General features: G+C 50.9%; 7 protein-coding genes across 7 annotated transcripts; 4 read left to right on the plus strand and 3 right to left on the minus strand.

Annotated features, from left to right (window-relative positions):
- Window positions 1-480: 480 nt before the first annotated feature.
- Window positions 481-2120, plus strand: IAR55_005543 (uncharacterized protein; the record flags this gene model as incomplete). Its single annotated transcript, XM_066948634.1, has 3 exons — window positions 481-754; window positions 906-1840; window positions 1911-2120. The coding sequence occupies 3 exons, from the start codon at window positions 481-483 to the stop codon at window positions 2118-2120; spliced, it is 1419 nt and encodes a 472-aa protein (XP_066801202.1).
- A 2714-nt stretch (window positions 2121-4834) lies between these two features.
- Window positions 4835-6857, plus strand: IAR55_005544 (uncharacterized protein; the record flags this gene model as incomplete). The annotated part of the gene is made up of 6 exons (XM_066948635.1): window positions 4835-5146; window positions 5216-5452; window positions 5524-5754; window positions 5859-5995; window positions 6053-6221; window positions 6312-6857. 6 exons carry the CDS (start codon window positions 4835-4837, stop codon window positions 6855-6857), a joined length of 1632 nt encoding a protein of 543 aa, XP_066801203.1.
- A 345-nt stretch (window positions 6858-7202) lies between these two features.
- On the minus strand, window positions 7203-9154 carry IAR55_005545 (uncharacterized protein; the record flags this gene model as incomplete). Its single annotated transcript, XM_066948636.1, has 7 exons — window positions 7203-7229; window positions 7308-7407; window positions 7484-7635; window positions 7700-7887; window positions 8012-8093; window positions 8260-8531; window positions 8869-9154. The coding sequence occupies 7 exons, from the start codon at window positions 9152-9154 to the stop codon at window positions 7203-7205; spliced, it is 1107 nt and encodes a 368-aa protein (XP_066801204.1).
- Window positions 9155-9586: 432 nt separating this feature from the next.
- On the plus strand, window positions 9587-10512 carry IAR55_005546 (uncharacterized protein; the record flags this gene model as incomplete). The annotated part of the gene is made up of 3 exons (XM_066948637.1): window positions 9587-9617; window positions 9901-10049; window positions 10456-10512. 3 exons carry the CDS (start codon window positions 9587-9589, stop codon window positions 10510-10512), a joined length of 237 nt encoding a protein of 78 aa, XP_066801205.1.
- A 341-nt stretch (window positions 10513-10853) lies between these two features.
- IAR55_005547 (uncharacterized protein) lies at window positions 10854-13504 on the minus strand (the record flags this gene model as incomplete). The annotated part of the gene is made up of 2 exons (XM_066948638.1): window positions 10854-11708; window positions 11777-13504. The coding sequence occupies 2 exons, from the start codon at window positions 13502-13504 to the stop codon at window positions 10854-10856; spliced, it is 2583 nt and encodes an 860-aa protein (XP_066801206.1).
- A 721-nt stretch (window positions 13505-14225) lies between these two features.
- On the plus strand, window positions 14226-16873 carry IAR55_005548 (uncharacterized protein; the record flags this gene model as incomplete). Its single annotated transcript, XM_066948639.1, has 14 exons — window positions 14226-14456; window positions 14527-14644; window positions 14721-14772; window positions 14841-14895; window positions 14979-15141; window positions 15205-15302; window positions 15379-15571; window positions 15664-15716; window positions 15810-15949; window positions 16002-16031; window positions 16094-16144; window positions 16239-16331; window positions 16392-16491; window positions 16550-16873. The coding sequence occupies 14 exons, from the start codon at window positions 14226-14228 to the stop codon at window positions 16871-16873; spliced, it is 1701 nt and encodes a 566-aa protein (XP_066801207.1).
- A 255-nt stretch (window positions 16874-17128) lies between these two features.
- Window positions 17129-19689, minus strand: IAR55_005549 (uncharacterized protein; the record flags this gene model as incomplete). Its single annotated transcript, XM_066948640.1, has 13 exons — window positions 17129-17180; window positions 17253-17331; window positions 17422-17806; window positions 17883-17909; window positions 17995-18041; window positions 18093-18371; window positions 18466-18544; window positions 18621-18728; window positions 18787-18879; window positions 18959-19011; window positions 19104-19126; window positions 19206-19306; window positions 19423-19689. The coding sequence occupies 13 exons, from the start codon at window positions 19687-19689 to the stop codon at window positions 17129-17131; spliced, it is 1593 nt and encodes a 530-aa protein (XP_066801208.1).
- Window positions 19690-20323: the final 634 nt, after the last annotated feature.

Here is a 20323-nt window from a genome sequence, read left to right on the forward strand (position 1 = left end):
ACTTCGGATTGATCGAATCAACTCGCTTCGGTGGACACTCTTTCCTGTTCGTTATTACACGGAAGGAATCTCTTTTGTCACCCCACATCGTCTTTCCTCTTTCTTGTCTCACACCTCTTCATCGGCCCCTTTTTCAAACGCTCGGGCGAGTCACCTTTGGAAGGTGTCCAAAACATTGCTGCGCAACCCTATCAAGTTTAAACGGTCCGCCGCCTCCCAGCTACCATATAACATGGAAGTCACCAAGTGACAAAGCAGTTTCTTATTCCCCTCACAATTGTTTTTACCATCCTTTGTCGTTTGCTTTTGGTTGTCACACGTCTAACTATCATCATTGGCGACGACGGCGATCTATCACTACTCCACCAACGTAGACGTGCCATCATACCGCCCTAGAAGATCGGTCAAGAAAATATCCTGCCGAGCGACTCTCGTGCTGCGCATTCCCCCCCCTTCCCATCTTCCTCTCACCGCGCAACCATGCATCCTCATCCTCACACTTCTATTCCTCACCCCTATCTACCACTTCCATCTCCAGCGACTCCCGGCACATCATCAGCATCCCACAGACAATATCCACCATTCCATTACCCCACTTCCACTTCGGGTAGGCACGCGTCAACCGGTTCAAGCCGGGACAACAATATGGAATACAGCGAGTCCGAGGGATCAGATGGAGACGACGACAAGGCAGAAAAGAACAAGCTGGAGATCCGTCGCGAGAAGAACCGGGTCAAGCAACGCAACCTACGTCGTGAGTTGACCGTCCACTTCCATGCATGTCGATCCTGGCACGTCAGACATTATGGGCTTTCATCCGCACAATAGTTCCGTTCCTGAATCAGACCGGACCAACGTAAAAATAACGTGAAGAATGACTGACTGATGATCATCGTCACCAATAGAACGACGTGCAAACCACATTGCCGATCTAGAAAGAAACCTATCGAACGCGAGGAGCGATCATGCGGCGCTGCAAACCTCTTATGTGATGTTGGAACAGCGAGAAGCGAATTTGCAAGGTTGGATTCACGACCTCGAATCTGCTTTGTTTCGAAATGGTCTCGCTGGCGATGTTGAGGGGTTGCGACGAATATGGGCCGAGAGGGACTCGAAAGAACAACGACAAAGTCAATCGAGGCCTGTCAGTATCCAGTCCCATCAACAGCATCAGCAGCATCATGCTGGTGGCGACCCTTTGTCGACGTTGGCTAGAGCTGCATCATCGATGCCTGGTCCTTCATCCAGCGACAGCAGAATGATGTACAACAACTCCCGCCCGACGTTACCACGACCGTCTTCGTTCTCGTCGAGGCCGTTTGAGAACCCCTATCCCACACCTGAAATTGCATGGGGCTCGCAAATGCACGAATATATGACCACTCCCGACATGGAGAAGAAACGTAAGCGGGACTCCTTGTATCCGGACTACGGTGGTCCCTCCAACCACCCTTCGAGTCGACCAATCGTTCACCCAATGGCCGGACGTATGTCAGAGTCCAACGTCCACACCCTTCCTCCCATTCAACCTTACAGCCACTCTTCTCAATCTTCACCTGCTGTCCGGCCCCTTTCTGCTCCCCATTCTCAAGCTCAACCGACACTCACCACGACGACATCGGGTTCGGGAGATTCGACACCGGGGCAAAATGTTTCGCCGCGATCAATCCGTATCTCCGACTTGGTATCCCCGCGTCCCCAACTGGGCGAGTCTTTGCCCCGGAGTGCAAGTACAAGTGGTAGTGGTGAGATGCTCTCGGCTCTGCGACAAGACCGTGGAGGACACATCGGCCGCGAAGGATGGTCAGGTCCTCGGGAGGAGAAAGAAGCGGATCTAACGGTGAGCAAGGTTTCACGTCTGGGTGGCACAGGTCGAGCAGCTCACTGACGATTTGATCTTGCTATGATAGCCGAAATCATTGGCTGTCGTGTCTGAACCGGGTATAAGATTACCTTCCATGAAATTCTACGATGTTGGAGGGGTGGACCGCAAACCCCATTCAGAGTATCATGATAGAGAAAGAGAAATTTCGCCCAAGACTAGACTGTCCCCGCCTCCTTCAAGAGGTAGCGATGGTTCTTCGCTGAAGGTGGAGTCGGCCTTAGAGGCGAGAGCATAGGCCGCTTGGGCCTGGCTAGAGACCGGGACCGTTTCATTCTCTTCTTTCTCATTTGTTTTGCTCATTAGATGCTGCGGGTCTTGGTTTCTCATTCAATCAATGTAGCGTTCGTCATAGAATTCGTTTGGACTGAAGCTTTCCACGAGCATGATGTCTTCTCTCATCAGATCCTCGTAGCTTTGTCTTGGACTAAAGCTATTTCCTTCTATTTGTGTTTATATCTCATAAAGCGGCTCGGGTCATTGACTAGTTTTTCGCACATATAGATGGTGACTGTGACAGGATGGCATGGTATGTTTGATCAGTCTGATGTTGCAAGTGGTGCGAATCTATGATATCGCTGTCAGCCACGAAACTCATTTTGTCAGATACAAGAGTTGCGTATCATCACCATTGCACCACCACCATCCTCGTCGGTGCCACAAGTGATCAGTCGGATCAGTCAGTAATACTCGATGCGTCACTTACGTGGGATGTCACCCCACGGTTCGGGAGATCTCGGCACACGAGCAGACTGATCTGCAGGACATGGGATGACGATGACGACGATCAGTCGAGTTGACTTCTTCCGCCGGGGGTCAGTCATCAGCCCCTGACTTTGTCCGGAGACGGAGATCACTCTGTCCGACAGCGCGACCGCTTACAGCAGAGGAGAAGGCATGTATTTGTATTTCCTTGCTATGCAGAAGACATTTGTATTTCTCATCCCCCTGCATCGCTTTCAAACGCTATCTGTAGAAAACGAAAAGGGGAAACGGTATGAGTAACGTACGTCCAACCGTAGATATTTGTATAAGTTCATATTCCATCGCGTCACTGTTCCCTGACGGAGAGAATCGGGTTAGTCACTCTGCGCCCGTCATTCTGGACAACAGTTGAGTTACGAGACATACCAGATATCACACCGTAGATTGTAGATCGTTGCATAAACTGTGCTCACATGATGCCGTTGACGTTGACGTTAGGACGGAACGGCGGTTACGTTACCGCCCCGGTCCTTTTTCTTTTGTAGGGGCCGATGCCGAGATGAACGGAATAGAAAAATTGGGGAGAGCGGGATGAAAAAGAAGAAAAAGAAAAATAAACATAAAAAATATTGATGAAAGGTGGAAATGTACTGTACGTCAGTGGTTGGTGGCAACGTTCTCTGTGGCTTGAAAGTTGGGATCCCGGCATCGGATTCGGATTGGGATTTGGATTCGAACGGAGATCTACTGAACCCGAAGTGAGCGAGCGACTCACTCTGGTCACTCACATCGTTCAGCATGACCTACTTACTCTTGTATCTGCGATGGATTCTGGTGAGACTTCGAGGTCCCTGAAGCGTGCAGCGCTCATGATCAAACCAGACTAGCATAGAACATCGGAACCGGACAGTCGTACATGTGTACTTCAACTCACACTGCTTCGTGACAGACGGTCTGTCTGACTCCGGACATGGACATGACAAAGGGAGATGCGCATGAGAGGACCAGCACACTGGCGAGAGAATCGTACAGAGACTTGCAAGCAGCGTTACGCTCGGCTGGACTGACGTGGTCATTGACGCACATGTATGTTTAAAGTACACCACGGAGATTGGCATGTCGAAAGACGGATCGAGTGATCAGATCTGAATCAGGCTGCCTAGTAACTTAAACGAACGATGGATTCGTCTATCTCATTCGAGGTCAGGAGCATCTATCTCCTGATAGACAATGATGCCTCAAAAAATCTGCGGTCAAACTCTCGCCTTGCTCAGTCCAGGACACCGAGACCAAAAGTCTGAACCGAGACTGTGATGATAGCCCACCTCAGTATGATGACCAGTGACCACCAAGCGCGTCTTAGTGTGGGAGACCTATACTAAGATACCGGGGCTCGGGAGAAAGCTTGCAGTTGATGATGTATAGAATGATCTATATCACTCCTCGTTGATCTGCTTGTTTTAGTACTGTCAGCTGTCAGCTTTACACGCAAGTCAAAGCGGCGGCTGTCAGGCTTGCCCTTCACCCTCTCCAAGGAGAATGCCGAGCCCGAACATCTCAATTCTCGCAACCACTGCTGTCACAACCAGGACTCTTCTCTCCGACTAACCGGATTGACTCTTATCTAGCATTCTTCAGAGTGATCCGACAAAGAGAAGGGGTACATAAATGACCTTTTCGCCGACCCTCTACAGATTACACCTGTCCACAAGGGATTTCACCCTTCAGTCGATCGGACGATTCTTATACAACACAGACATCAAGTGATCAGTCTGGATGTGACTATAGCGGCAAAATCGCATACAGCAGGGGATGCATTCCAATAGGCATAATATGCGTTAGCAAATACATGCACACTGGAGAAGTTGAGCGGAAATCAACCCCCTGTTGAGCGGTACATGTCATTGTTGAAGCTGTGATAGCGTGACCGAGTCTATCTGGATCTCTAGTCTCGTTCTGGGAAGGTCAACTACTGTAGGTATGCCATCACATATTTGATGAAGGGAGAGGATCATGTAGTGTGAACTAGCTGAGATCCTCTGAGTCGTCTTGTACAAGACCATATCTTGATCCCCTAAACCTTCGCAATGATTTTTATTTTGGCCACTCTACAATCATCGCCACGCGTCTTCACGTCATCTTTTTTTTTTTTGGGCTTCCACTCACAAATATCGAACCAGTCAACATCTGCTATTCCATTATCATCATCATCATCACCTCGTCCTGCTTCTGTGCCGACACCCAACCATGGCAGATCACGCACTGCCGCCTTTTCTGCGCACATCTCCACCGCCTACTGCCCCACCTTCTCATGCACGACTACAAGCTCTCTACGCGTCCACGTCCGCTCAGAGGGGTACTAACCCGACAGGTTACGCTGCGAATTCGCAATGGTGGGCTTCTGTCATCGAAGAGACCCTGAGGAGCGGCTGGATCAACAGTGGTGGTCACACCGACGACAGTGAAGGAGACAGGTTGGTGTTGAGGGTCAATGATGGTCTGCTGGGAAGATTGGAAGATGGTCAAGGGGTCAGGCCGAAAGGTATAGGAGGGGTGATTGTGAGTTGAGTTCAATGTGCGTGCACTTCTACGGAATGGCTCATGTGAAAACAATCTGGACGTCGATAGGAAACATTGGTAACCGCAACGCCACCCGTGCTGCATCCTCTACAACATTTCTTCGCATCACAGATCCCGCTCCGTGCTCCACCTTCATTGACATCGCGATTCATCGGTCGACCGCTCTGGTGGGCTGTATCGCAATTGAATCCCTTTGGCGGAGCTGGCGACAAGGTTGAGAAAGAGGAGGTCCTCTGGACCAGATATGGAAAGGGCAAAGAATATGTCCACATGTCGTTAGTAGAGGTACGCTTCTCATTTGACAATTCATCATGCGCATGAGCTCATATACCTTGCACGTCGACGTGATCTCGCAGCGTACTGCAGCATCATTCACAGCATACATGATCAAGAACCCTATGTTATCATATACCACTTCGCTCTTCGATATCGACTCGTTCCGCGAAACGTTCGGAGCAGCCTGCTTCCCCTTAAGTGCCAGTGCTAAGAAATTGCCGGACGGGAAACATCGACTGAGCAGGAGGGATGTCGAGGTGCTGATAAAGTGGTTATCGAGGGATTGTGGACTGATTGTTACAGATGGAACTGTGAGCTTGATCTCGCGTCACTTTGGTCACCGATGTCCTGATTCGATATACCCCTCACTGTCCTGCTCGGATTGCTGATCAACTCAACGCTACTACCTCAACAGATTATCAAGGTTCTCGAAGCAGACCAGGTGGCGGCAGATCATCCTATCAACGAAGCGGATCGCGGGGCTGTATCCGTGTCGAACGCCTTGCGAAAAGTTGAGAAGCAGATCCTGGGTATTGAAGAGCAGATCGAACAGTAAATCTTTTGTCTGTGAAGGTTATCGCTTCCCAAATCTGACGCAATTGTTTGCAGGTCTCAAGCAAAAGCCAAAACCCATCTATCGCTCAATCAGAAGAACATTGCCATGTCGTATTTGCGATCGAAGAAGCAGCTTGAGGACTTGCTATATAAGCGAGTCGGGTCATCTGAACAGCTCCGCGCAGTCATTCGAAGCATCGATCAAGCCAAGGGCGATGTCGAGGTGAGCTGCGGTCACATATCTACCTGCATGCGGGCAATAATCCCAGTTGAATATGATGCTTACATGGCTTTGAAACTCTTGCCTATTCAGATCATGACAGCATACGAGACCTCCACGGCTACACTTTCCTCGGTTCTCTCCCATCCGTCGCTGTCACTCGATCGGATCGCGGAAACGACCGACGCTCTTGCCGAAGCGATGGCCGATCAAGAGGAGATCGACCAAGCGGTCCGTCTGGGCGGAGAGGTCGCTATGGGTTCGAAGAGAGTGGAAGTGGACGAAGAAGACTTGGCAGCGGAACTGGAAGGATTGGTGCAGGAAGAGACAATCAGGGCAGCGGCGGAGAGTGCAAAGAAGCAAGCGGAAGAAGAAGAGCGAAAGCGTGTTGCTAAAGCAGCGGAATTCGCACAACTACAGGAGGAGAACAAAGTCCGATCTGAACCTGCAGTCGATGGGAGTGATAGCGCTCCAACAGGACAGAAAACGATTGGGGCATCGAACAACGTGAAGAAGTCTACAGAGGAAGGAGTGTGGGAGACGAGATACGAAGAAGCTCAAGCGAGGAAGAAGGAAGAGACTCAACGCGCAGAGGGTGAGAGGTTGAAGAGAGACGAGAACCGGGTTGCTGCGGAGTGAGGTGCGAGGTGCAGCTAGCGTTGGTGGGGTAGGTGTTGCTTGGTGCGATCTGGTACCCTTTTTTTTTGTTGTTGATGTAACATGTACGTATCACGATAGCAGTTGTGCGAGTGAGCATTACCATCTGTGACACTCACAAGAATTACACTGTTGAGGGAGAAAACTCTGACTGACGTGAGACTTATCCCGATCTGTCCAGGGGTTTGTAAACGTGCAAGGTGCAACACATCGCAGGGACCTAACTTGATACGGATAATTGAAGACCCGACCGCCATAGCCATGCATCAGAGGAATTGAATGAGTCCTAGCATCCAACCACCGCTCGTCCAGTACGACTCTCATCATCTATGATACAAGGATAAACACAAGGAACTGCGCGAGCGACACCAGTCAGCTCTCATCCCACTATCATGATTTGGTTTGACGATACGAGATGGCCATGACACTTACGAAGATTATTAGGACTCCGAAAATCTTGAGCATCAACCATCTATTGCTCGTCACGCTAGCATAGTATTTCAACAGCTCTCTTTGAGCTCCGGATACGTTTCTGCGTGAGAGACACAGCCACGATCAGTCCATTTTCAGCGTTTGTACAAGTTGAGGCGGTCCAGAACTTCACTCACGCTGCGATATCCGTCGTGTCCGCATCAATACGCTGGACAGTCTCTCTTTGCTCCGCGACCATTCCTGCCAGTTGTGAGAAGATAGAACCCAGTTCTGCAATGGTCGACTCGATGGACTCGATAGCCGTAGACCGCGATTGTATGTATGAATCCTATGAGCATCATTGGCGCATTAGCTCCCCGTAGTTTTCCCTTTACATGCGCAATCTGACCCACCTGTTGCTCGACCAATTGCATCTGTTGATAATCTCCGCCTTTGAGCATCCCGCTCTCTCCTCGATCTCCGTCGATATCCAATGCTAAGAAGTCGGTTTGACCATCTTCCATACCGGAAGGAGCTGCTCTCGCTTTGCCTTTCCGATCGAGTCCAGCACCTGGTCCAGTCTGCGAGAAGAGCAAAGAGTCTGTGCGAAGGTTAGCGAGGCTCAATCGTTACTCGCATGACGGGATGACCTCAAAAAGGAGAGCAAATGGACGCGAGAGAGGGGATCGACCGATATATGGCTAGGAATACGCTCTGACACTCACTGTTGGATGGAGGCGGTAAGGAGGTCGATGCAGCGGTGCTGTGCATGAATTGTTCTGTTCGGTCTTTGCTTGCTTTCATATTCTGGGGAAATGATCAGCATAGGTTGTGAACCGGGTGACCACAACTATTGCCCTCAACTACATCATTGCTTCTTCCAGACTACTCCGACATGAACAGCCAGCGCACCGTCCAAATCTGGACCCGAGGATCCCCTCTCATCATTTTCCACAGCAGATATTACACTCACCTGCGTTCTCAACTCCAAAACATCCTTGAACCCCATCCCCATATTCGCCAATCGACTCTGCAACAACATGACGACATTCGAGTTATGTTCCTCCACCTGCCCTTTACTCCCCGACGCCGCATCGTTCTTGTGATTGCTGGGTTTCTGCGCTCGGACGTAGGATTGCAGGGAGGCGATCTGGGTGTTGAGGGAGGCGATGTCTTGTCGAATGATGTAAGTCAGCTCGGAGATCTCGATGGGTCGGTCGTCGAACAGCGTTTTTCGTTTGGCCACTGTGGGGCCAGGGGGAGGACAGTGGTCGAAGGTGTGGTATGATTGGGCGGAGCGAGATCAGCAGGGTTTTTTGATTTAAAGAGGAGGCGGTGCAGAAATCGAGCGTCGACCGAACCAATAGAAAGAGGGGCATGAAGGAGAGGTTTCCGACAGGTATCGACAAATGTGTGATATGGGGGAGAGATACGAGATTTGTCGAAAAGCGAAGGTGAACACGCAGCGACGACGGTTTCGATTAGTAAGAGATAGCAAAGACCAGTCCGACCATCAGCGCTCATTTTCTGTTCTCCCCTACCATCTACAGGTAATGGAAGATCACCACTCTCAAGCACTCACACTGCGCCAACTTCTGCAGTTTCAACGTCGTACTATTGATATCCTTCGCGATCGCCCCCGCCATCCTCCCAAATTCAGATTTCGTTCCTCCCGCCCCACCGCCTCCCCCACCTCCACCGACGGGGGTAGCTACCCCTCCGTCCCTCGCCAAGAGCGGCTGTCTCGCCTCTCTATCTTGGGCGGATTTCGCTCCTCCTTTCCTCGAGGTGGTCGGTGGAAGGGACGTTCGGGATTTGATGGAGTTGAGGGTGGAGTGGAATTCGGACGTTCGATCTTTCGGTGCCATCGTGAGTCCAGTACCAGATATCACCAGAAGAAGTGCTGTTCCTCTCTGTGATAGTAGAATAGTTCCAAGTTACCTGTTGAATATAACGCATACACAATGGCAAGTCGACCACACAATGGTTGACGCGCTGGCAACAACAAGCTGACCAGTGGACTGACGGGATCAAAAAGCACCGCCACACTCGTTGAAACACCGATGTAACGCCGTCCTCGTAGCTTGCTCTCTCTCTCTCGCTCGCTCGCTGTCACAACCAGCTTTGACGCCATCAACTGAGATTCATTGCGACCTCTCATGCTTACAACATCTCTCGTATATTGATCACATCGCAAAAGCTCAGCGAAGAGCAGCCGACCTCAGGTCCTCATCCAAGAAGTCCCCGAACACTAATATATCCGACAAGCAAACCTTCCACATTCGAAAACACTCAGCAACATGTCCAGACCTGCTCAACCCGAACTCAAGAGTGAGTAGGATCTTCTTCCTCGTGCTCTGCTTCTTCAATCAATCGTGGGCAATAGTGAGATTGGCGTTGACGTGTGTCTGTCATCTGCCGTCTGCCGTCTGCCCTACCCTTGACACTTATCCCTCAATGACTCTGAATGATTCTATACCTACGAATTCACCAACTTCGACTATGATCCTCCTTTACGATCTTTTCCTCAATTTACATGGCCCATGCCTTCCACCGCATCGCCTCGCACTTCGCCGCCTTCCTCACGCACGCGATAATCCTATCTCCTCTCCAGAGTTCATGGATCGAAGATGTTTCCTCCACCTGCAAGGCGGTCGTCAACTGTCCGGCGTCCTGAGAGGATTCGACATGTTCTTGAATCTCGTTGTGGATCAGGCTTTCGAGGAGCTGGGAGGAGGTCAGAGGAAGCCTGCTGGGATGGTCGTGAGTCGCCGTTTTCCAACCCTTGATGAGCGTCGAGTGGTGTTATGTCAGGTGTTGGAGGGTACTCGAGCAGTTGGGGAAAAGTCAGGGTTGGGTTGGTAGGAGAGGATAGCTTTGAGTGGGAATGATATGTGAAGGGGGTGGAGTCTTACGCGGAGTACGCGAAACGGACGCGCGTCAGCAAGGCGGCGTCTCCTTATGGCGGCTTGCGACGCGATAGACTGGAGATGGCCTCTACTGGAGGTCGATGCTCGTCAAGCTTTTTTCCAGATCGACTCTCCATTTTCCGAGATTCTCATCCCATTCCTATAATGCCCTCGAGAAGTGACTTGTGGTGATACGGCGCGTACACCATGGGATGAGACACGATGGTGGATCTATGCTGATACACTTACGTTCTCACCAGGTCATCCGAGGAAACTCAGTATCATCAATGGAATTATTAGATAGTATGAAGGTCTAGCGGGGTGTTCGAGTGATGGGTCAGGAGACGTTGGAGATAGGGGTTTGGAGGCGTAGAGAGATATACCCTTCTGAGGGATGGCTAATCTAGCCTTGGTCAGGGTTTTTCGTAAAACGACATGATATGTGTGTATGAAGACATGTTTAATAGCATTAGGACAAATATCTATTCACCAAACTTGACGAGATCAAATGGACCTCTAAATCGTATCACGCCTGTTCCGGAACTGACACCGACCGATCGATGTGTCTCGCGCTCTACTGCCAAACCTTCATAACTGACTAACGCGGTTACCTCCTCAGCCCCCTCTGTTCCGATGTGAATCCTACGCACGATCAGCCTCACTCGACCGAGCCATTCCCCTCATGCCTACTCAACAAACCTGCCAGTAAACCCACAATGACGAGCATCACAATCCCGACCCCAATACTGATTACCAACCACCATCTCCGCTTCGCTCGATTGACCCACACACCAGCTGACAAGTACGACAAGACACTTTGTCGATTTCGCCAGTTGGGCGATCTGTGTCCGAGATGAGGTGATTGTGGTGTATATTTCTCGATTATCCGTCCTTGACTCGTCAAGTCGGCTTTTTTCCCACCTCGTCCAGCTTGGTCGTTGTCGTTGGGCCATTGATGTTGATTACGGATATCGTCGTAAATTCCTTTTTCAAGATCATACGATGGATCGGTCGGACTTGTCGATGATAGACAAATGATCGTTGTGCAACTGACGGTTGATCCAGGTAGATCTGTCGGTTTTACTTTCCCATTCACCACACCTTTCCTTCCGACCTTGTCTTTCGCATGTGACCAGGGCGGTACCTCTCTTATCCTTTCTTCCGGAAATACCATGACACCTCCATCTCTACTTACTTTCACCCTCTTGTCGCCGCCATCAGCGTCCCCGTCCCGTTTTCGATCTTGCTTCGCGTCATCCTCACTGTCCAGCTCCGTGAAGACGTCTTCTCTACTTTCCGATCCTTGCAACCGTCTCGATAATTGGCTTATCAAAGATCTGGTACTTCCGCTAGGGGCCCTCGAATGACGTTTCGATGATGGTCGACGTGGCGAATCTGTCGGGTTTGAGGCTGACTGGGGTAAGGAGGGACGATGTTGTGGTGGTATCTGGGGTGTGGGAGGGTAGTTCTGCGACGACATCGAGAAGCGTGACTTTATGGACTGGTTTGAAACCTAACGAGTTCGAACGGACTTTGAAGTAAACGTCTCATTCATTCAGCTTGAGGAAAGGTTCCACTCACCCTTTTATCAGCTCTCAAGATCCGCTCGAGAAAAGCTGCTCTACCTACTAATGCAACCAGCTCCATCATTTCCTCTCGTCTCTTCACGTCCTCCGATCTCCCCTCTTCCAGCTCTACTTCAGACCTTTTCATCCCTCCTCCCCAAAGACCAAGATCATTGCCTGTCAATTCCTTACGTCGTCTGATCTCCCATTGTCGTCCAGATAAACGATAACTTAAGGCACTACTCGAACCTCGTCTGGACCTTGACGATCTCGTTCTCCTTGAAGATGAGGTGGTGGATTTTGCGCTTTCTGATCGGTTGAAATTAGAAGTCTTTCTGGCTCTACTTGATATCGAAGGGTTTTGAGAAGAAGCCTTAGTGGCCATCGCCGAGCTGGACCTAAATCCGATCACAATAGAGCTATCTGACTCATCGCTAACTCGTCCTTTTCCTACTCTACTGTGCGGCCTGCCATACTGATGATCACGATTATGTGCTTGGTCGTATGATCTAGAGAAGGGCTCAGGAGTAACGATATCTGCCATACCAGAGTAAACTGACAAAAGGGATGAGCTTCTGCGTAATTTAGCCGTTACCTTGTGACCTTCCACCTCGGATGACAAAGTGGCGATAGGTGGTCTAGGAGGCATTCGAAGCTTGTCGGGCATACCGCTGCGATACGCCATGCTCGTGGCATTGAAGCTCAAGGGGACATCGGCTCTTGGGAGAGGATCGTCAAGATTCGAAGAAAAGGAAGAGGCACGTGAAGACTGTCTTGACTGGCTGCGAGATCTGCTTGTGAGAGGTAACGCGAGTGGATCGGACGAAAGGAAAGAGTAGGCCGGAAATCCTCCTTGACCACTAGTGCATCTCTGAGGTTTGGGAGTTTGCGATTTGGGTTCATCCCGAAGTGGGAACGGCAGATAAGGAGACGGTTGTCGAGGAGGTGGTTCTGCCCATGGAAGTTGTGCTAGTGCCGCTGCTATCCTCGTAGAGTTCCTATGAACAGAACCACGATTGGACGCGGAGGAATTGGATGAGTGAATCGACCATGATGGAGACCTTGTGCGCGCTGGTGCTTCGAACAGTGACGCACCTGATGGAGATGGGGCATGGGGAGAAGTAAGACTAGTTATGGAGGTGATGGACGGCTTTGATAGTAGATGGTGCGATGAGGCTGAAGCGCGTCTGCCTCTTTGAGCGGTCGCTGGGATAGGTATCTCCGTGGTTCCAGAAGTCGTAGAGTGGGAGTGAGATCCCAGTGTGTTGGTGGAGATGGCAGAACGGATAGTACGAGAAGATCGAGGTGTTGCTTCTGGGAGGTTCTTGGGCGGAACAGGTGGTGGTGTACTTTCCTTCTCATCTGAAGGTGGACTTGATGGATGACTTGATCTCGACGTGGACAGATCCCACCAGCTCTCTCTTTCCTTTCCTTTCCCTTTCACGCCAGGTGTCTCCACTCTGTTCTCGGGACTCGTTGGTATCCCGTCATCGACGTCTCTTGAGTCTGCAGGATACGTGTCACTCGGGGAGAGTGATTGATGGCGGGTCTGTGGTGGTTTCGATGAGGGAGACGACGGCGTTGAGTGAGGTGCTCCGCAGAATAGCAAGGATGCATCGGGATCACTCGAGAGGCCAAGTGGTGAGGAGGGAGATGAGGTTCGAAGCGACGCGTTGTGCTGATATTCGATGTTTGAGTGTCCGCGTAGGGTCGATGTGGGTGTTGGCGGCATCATCATCGTCATGCGTCGAGGTCTGAGGTGAGCTATCGGATCGACGGTCATAGTCTAGATTAGAGACGAAAGACAGAGCACATGAAGGTGAGCGGAAGTCAGCACAGTGTCAAGATATCAGTGCATTGTCGTGCCGCGTGATGGTGTGATCATGAAACACATACTCGTACACATGGGGAGGAGGGAGGTGGTCAGTGCGTTCGATGTCAGATGCAGGAGTGTGCCTGGAAGGAAAGCTTCAACACATTGTTCAGCGCTCCAGTTGTCAGCCTGGGATCCTCATCCGCGTTGAGCTGCTTGGACCAGATACGCATCCACGCATTCACGGCCTAGATGGTGTCATACAAAGCATGTATGTTGTCTTGTCGCGAGTGCTAGGTCCAAGCCGGTCAATCAGACGTCGCTTCGCCATCATCATCATCAACAAAGCTTCTATCAACGGTCCATCCAAAGAGCGCGCTTAGCAATCCATCGTAATCTATTGGTAATCAGATCCCAGGCACGGCGTAATGGCCGGGTTAGTAACATGATCAAAAAGTCGTAATCCGGCTCCTTATCTCGCTTCATCACAACGCCCAGCCAAACAAAAGTGCGGGAAAAATTGGGATCTGGCAAGTAGTCAGCGAGCGCCGTATAATGCTGTCCAGAGTGAAAGGCGATCACTTGAGTACTCGGCACCCTACCTTTGGCATCCACTGCCTTACACAGTTCAAGTTCATAGCGAAGACCGAAGATGTCAGACCAATCCACTTCGGCGACCACGACCCAATTCAATTTACCTTCCTCGGCCGTGGACGGTATTCCTCCACCTACGTTTCCGCGCGTTCTCACAGTTGATTCTCAGCGAATCAAGGGGAAATACGGGAATGAAGCGCATGTGGTATATCATCAACATCAAGGTGAGGAAGAGGAATGGAAGCCGCAGCGGATCAGAGAACTGGTCAGACCGCCCATGGTCAGACAGGTGAGGAAAGGAGTGTGGTGGCCCCGTGAGATCTCATCACAGGCTGATCTGGTATGAGCGACTGTGACAGTGGGTAGAAGCGGGAAAGATCTTTCGCGAACCGTCTCCGAGAGAAGTGCCCCGATTTGAACTGTTTTTCGACCTTCTGTTCGTCGCTATCATTCACCAGCTGGCTGATGCCGCTATCGGTGAGTCGAGCAGCCGGAAAAATTGATCACCAGTGACTCGAGAGCTCTGACCGCTAATTCTGCCTGTCTAACGCAGAGGAACCCGGGGGTGGTGCAGTGGCACGTTTCGTCCTCACCTTTTGGCCAAGGTCAGCATCTTACGGCAGCTAGACTTGTATTCGCGATAGGTTGAACATTGACCCCTTAATGTTACCAGCTGGAGTATATGGGAAGAAGCGAGAAAGTATTCCAACTCATCTGGCACCGATGATGTGAGTCTATTCGTCTCTCAATGATCTGTTCCATATCCACAAGATCATCGCCAGGTGTCAGAACTCATTGCGCCCACGTTCAGCTTCTTCATCGTTTCTGGGTCCTGATCGGAATGATCACGCTCCTCGGATACTCGGCCAACGCGTCTGCTATCGAGCTCCACCCGCATGAAGAAGAGGCCGACTTCGACCATCATGCTATTCGAGCTGCTGCGGCTTTCTGGTTGATCATTAAGCTCAGTCGTCGTGAGTGGGGATGGCATCTCAATACCGATTCTTTAAGTCACCGAGACTGACGATGAAGCCCAGTGGTTGTCTTGCTGTTTTACGGCTGGAGACTGCCTCTGTTCAGGATGGCGATGAATTTGTCAGCATTGGCAGTGTCGATACCCATGTCCTTAGTTCTGGTTAGGCCTCCTTCTCCTTCTTGACCGAACCCGTCAGGAGGCTAGACTGAATATTGGCTTTCTGCCTGTTGCTCAGCCATTGATCTGGGTGACGTCCCGCCCGACCCAGATCACCCTTGCTGCGCTGCTCGTCTTTGTCGACTTGTTTCGTCTGGATCTGATCACTATCAACCTGTGGGGCAGATTGATTGTAAAAAGGAGAGGGGATGGTAAAATGTGGCAAGGACTCCACCGAATGCCAGCGTTACCGGAAGGTGTTCGGATCCCGGGTGAGTGGGACTTTTGAGCTGGTACATCACCAAAGCATCTCTGGAGTGACTGCATTTCGTACAACGTGCTGACTTTCGAAACTGAACGGCAGCTATGAACATCGAACATGCTATTGATAGGATGGGTGCTTTTGTCGTCATAGTGGTAGGTCTTGGACCTCCACTACTTCAGTGTAAGGGGATGCTGATGACAACTTATTACATCAAAGCTAGGAGAGCTTGTGTGGGTTCATTTTAGCCGTCCTGCCTGCATTGGACTGACGACGATGAACAAAGGATGAACCTTGTCTATACCGCTGGAACCTCGGATCTTGGTGCTTCTGCCAAGTATGGCAAAGCGGTTCTCGGGCTGATGGTCGCTTGGGCCCTCAACTACATGTAAGTTTTCCCATCTTTGAATGCGTGCCAGACTGATATCTCGACCGCTCAGGTACATGATACCGTATGAGCCCAACTGCGAGTGAGTGTGACCTTCGGGACCTGTAGACTGAATGTACGGTGCTGAATGTGTTGAGCGGACAGATATGAGCACGCGCTAAGGCGTAGTTGGTTCTCTGGGATCTGTTTCACGTTGTGAGTAAGCGTCTCCACCGTGGCTGTACAACAAAGTGGAATGAGGGCAATTTCAGCTTCGTGTGAGTTCTGCTAACGTCATCTCCCGTCTTAGTTTCCACTGGCCGCTCTGTGCCTCTCTCATCCTCGCTTCTGCTGCGTGTGGAAGGATGGTGTCGCATGACGAGGTAGAGACTGGGGTGCATTGGTGCGTCCGTCAACATGGGTCGTCGAATGCATGCCACCAGGGGCTGATTCGCCGGCTCAGGTACTGGGGATGCGGACTTGGCTTCGCGTTATTGTTCATGACACTCATTGACCTTTCGCATCTGAATCTTGCACCAAATAGTGGGGCAAGAGTTCCAAGGGTATGTCCTTCATGCTGTGGCTATACCGAGTCTTTCAAACACTGATCAACCTTGACAGCCATTCCGTACAACCGTGTCTCTTTTTGGCGCGCTCGCGCTCATTTTGTTCCCATTCGGTGTCGACCATTTGACAAGTACCGCTATCCTCGCCACAACAGTAGCGATAACATGGTTCGTCCTGGCAATCCTAGTGATTGGCATTTTGCCCCGGCCCGGCAATCACACGACGTCTGCCAACGACACGGAAGGTGGAGTCGAGAGGGGAGGTGAGAGTGCTAGCCCTGTTGGCGGTCTCGGTGTCAATGGAGAGCACGGTGTACGAGGGCCGAACAAGGCCGTTTTGGAGGAAGAAGGTGAAGAAGACGCTCGATTGGCTGCGTGATGTGCGTCCAAGTACCACTCGTGTCGTCGGGTCTGCTATCTAGGGCAGAGGACGACTTTCTCGATTTGCTAATTTGGTTATCTTTTGCGATTGCAACAGAGTGTGATTAGGGTGTCATATATCGTAATCGTGATTGTGAATTATTGTCCCGCTTTGTATCGTACAAACCACTAGTCAGGTGAAGACAAATGCATCCGACTTTCATGATTGAGTATGGGCCCAAAGATTCTTCTATCTGCCGGTGTCGCTGACTTATCACGCCTTGGCCCTTTTCGTCTTGATCGCTGCGTCGACGATCTCGGTCATCCTGTACCGAAATCGATCTGTTCAGCCAGCTCACATGTCGTCGACGTCAAGGTCAGAGGAAGGATGAACGCACCTGATCACAGCTTCTTCTTCGTATCTCATTCCTACGACTTGCAGCGAACAAGGCGCGCCGCGTTGCAGTTCTGGATCGTCTACAGTCCCCACCACAGTGCGCTCGCGTCAATGCTACAGTTTTCAAACGCAAGACGCAAATTGGGCGATCAGCGTCGCGTCTCACTCACACTCTTTCCAAGTCCTCTCATCGTCCGAACTCATAAACTCCTTTCTGTCCTCTTTGATGTCCACTTCTGGGTCAACCTTCGCCACGGGAAAGACCGACGCGGAGTAATCCATCAGATTACAGAACCCCGTGTAGCCGAGATACATCGGCGCGTCATGGGGATGGGGCGCACACCCTGCGACAGGGACGATGATCCCGTCAACGGGTCTTCCGGTCGATGTCCGAGAAGCTGTGGCGGTCCAATGATCCAGAGCTGTCTTGATGAAGTTGGTTCGACGGAAGGTGAGGTCGAACAGTTCGTGGGTTGATAATTCTTTGGCAGATCGATCGAGCGTGTGGCCCAAGCGGGGTTCACCACTGAGACCGATCTGTTTCTCGATGTCGTACTGTGCAGAGTGTGGCATTATAGTCTTTAGTCAACCCCTGGGGAGGTACTCGTAGCCGATGAAAGACAGCACTCACGCCACCGTCGGAGTTGTAGATGGCCGTCTGAAATGGTGTCATGTTGCGCATCAGCTTTATGCCCCGTTGAAGGTTGAGAATCAGGATGTAGAACATTTATCACAGTACTCACCAAGATCTCTACACATTCTGCCGACTTGAAAGGTATCCAGTCGATAACTACCCCGATCCCAAAATCAGCTTGAAATCAGCCTCTTCCGAGGCACCCACCTTCATGTCCCGCAGCGATCAATGCCTCCTTGGTCTCCTCCATCGCTCTCAAATAAGGTGGCACAGGCTTGACCACCCCATCATCCCACATGATTGCGAAACACAGTTTCCCTCCATCACCATGATCAGAGAGGTTGAACCTCTCTTCGGACCATGGGATCCTGGGTGTCCAAGGATCCATGTCCCACGGTTTGGCATCCAGGACAGACTTGTAGAAGAGCTTGAGACCATCGACAGAGGCAGTCAAAGGGCCGAGGACGGATCGAACGATCTCTTGACCTATAGTTGGCGATATAAAATCAGTATCGGTCCGTTTCAGATTGGCTAGCATACGAACAGAGCTTCAAGGAGGAGTGTTAGGGGTACGACTCACCCTCGCTGCTGTTACTGGCTTTGCAATATGGTACTCGAGAATAGGAACCTCTGAGACCATAAAGACCTTGATAGGCGGCCTAACGGACAACCACCCATCAGGTCGATACCTTGCACAACACTGAACAACGAGAAGATACGTCTCAAGGGACTTACGGGGATCCGAACAGATCCACCAAGATCACTGCCGACTCCAAGGAGCGATCCTCGAAGACCAACGAGTGCGCCTTCACCGCCACTACTGCCGCCGCAGGTGACATTGCGCTAGGTTCAAAACGAGACCGTATCAGCTTACCCTCCAATCTTGATGATAAACGCTCACGTTGAACGGGTTAGTAGTACGACCAAACAGGTTGTTGTGTCCTTCGCCAAACCATAATCCTTGCGACATGTTGGTCCGACAGTACAGGACGGCCTGGAAGACAAGGAAAGTGTGATGTATCAGCTCGAGTCCATTTTAGCGACCATGGTTGCAATTGAAGGACGACACTGACTCCTTGCTTCAGTAGGATGTCTGCTAGGACGGCATTGTGTCCCGCTTTCTTGCCTACCCAGCCAACGTAAGACATGGTAAAATTGGTGCCTTCTACCTCGATCTGATCCTTGAGAGATATAGGCACTGTCGCGTTATCAGCTCACCGTCCGGCGCACATGTCGTCGATCTATCCCGACTTACGACCACTAATGGATACGAAAGGAGATGTCAATCGGTGAAATTCGATTTAGGACGTATATACTCACTGTAAGGGTCCGATGGTCTTTCCTGTCTTTGCATAATACTCATCAAGCGATTTGGCAGTCTGGATCGCTTTGTCGAAGAAGACTTCCGTCAAACAATTGGTCTAACCAGCAGTTCAAGTCATATCAGCAATAATCCTCTTCTTTCGCTGGTCCCAGATCATTTGCGAGCTGAGGCTCTCAAGCAGCATCCGCTTGAAGAGGATTTGAGGGAGCTCACCAGCTGATGGGCCACAATCGCCCTATGACAAAAAGCCTCCGTGACCTGTACTGCCGAGTATGTCCCCTTGGCAATAGCCTCAACGAGCTCTACGACCGTGAGAGTCTGAGTGATCTCCAGGTCAAGGGGCGACAGGATACCTGGTTGAGTGGGGAAGGTTGAGACGTCCAAGACTGATTCGGAAGGGAGGGACTTCACGAGAAGGTCTTTTGGGATCTGTCCGTCGCGCGAGGCACGATATTGAGCAGCTGTTTCTTGCCATGTCATTGTTGATCACTGAGTGAGATCAAGGACGTCCTGTTGGCAGATGTCTTGTCGATGAGGAAGAAGAAATGGCAGAGCTTGTAAGTGAACTTGAGATCGAAGGAAGACCCGAGTATCGCATGCGTCTATCTCTTATGATGTTGTCGGATAACGTCCGGAATTCCCGCTCGCAGCTTATCAGTCGAAAAGGTGGAGGTCGCCGTTCAACACCGAAATCGTTTGGGTCCAACGAGCCGCAACTTTTTTGCTGGAATACGAATTCGAGGACGTTCATTCTTGCCGAGTGCGGATTGGTCGAGCAGATGGCGCTGATCTGGTGATCGGTTGGTGCATTCGGGACATTGGATGAGGTACAAGTGTCAAACGAGCGGGATACCGGAAGCTGAGCATTACGGAGTCTAGATCGGATATTCCCAGAAAACGCAAATAAGAGTTGAAACGTAAGAGACTAGTCGAGGAACCGGGGGGGGGGGGGTCGTCGTATTGGGAACGTGCTTCGATAGCCGCATGTCCCACAAGAGTGCGGGCAGGGCGAGAAGAGAAGGAGAGTAGTGCAATCGACGACGATGACGGTGGTGTTAGTCTCATGGAGCGAGTGACCCTCTTCGTATCTGTCCGCGGATACTAACTTATATGG

Source organism: Kwoniella newhampshirensis, chromosome 11, assembly GCF_039105145.1.
Source record: "Kwoniella newhampshirensis strain CBS 13917 chromosome 11, whole genome shotgun sequence".
In the NCBI taxonomy this organism is placed as follows: Eukaryota; Fungi; Basidiomycota; class Tremellomycetes; order Tremellales; family Cryptococcaceae; genus Kwoniella; species Kwoniella newhampshirensis.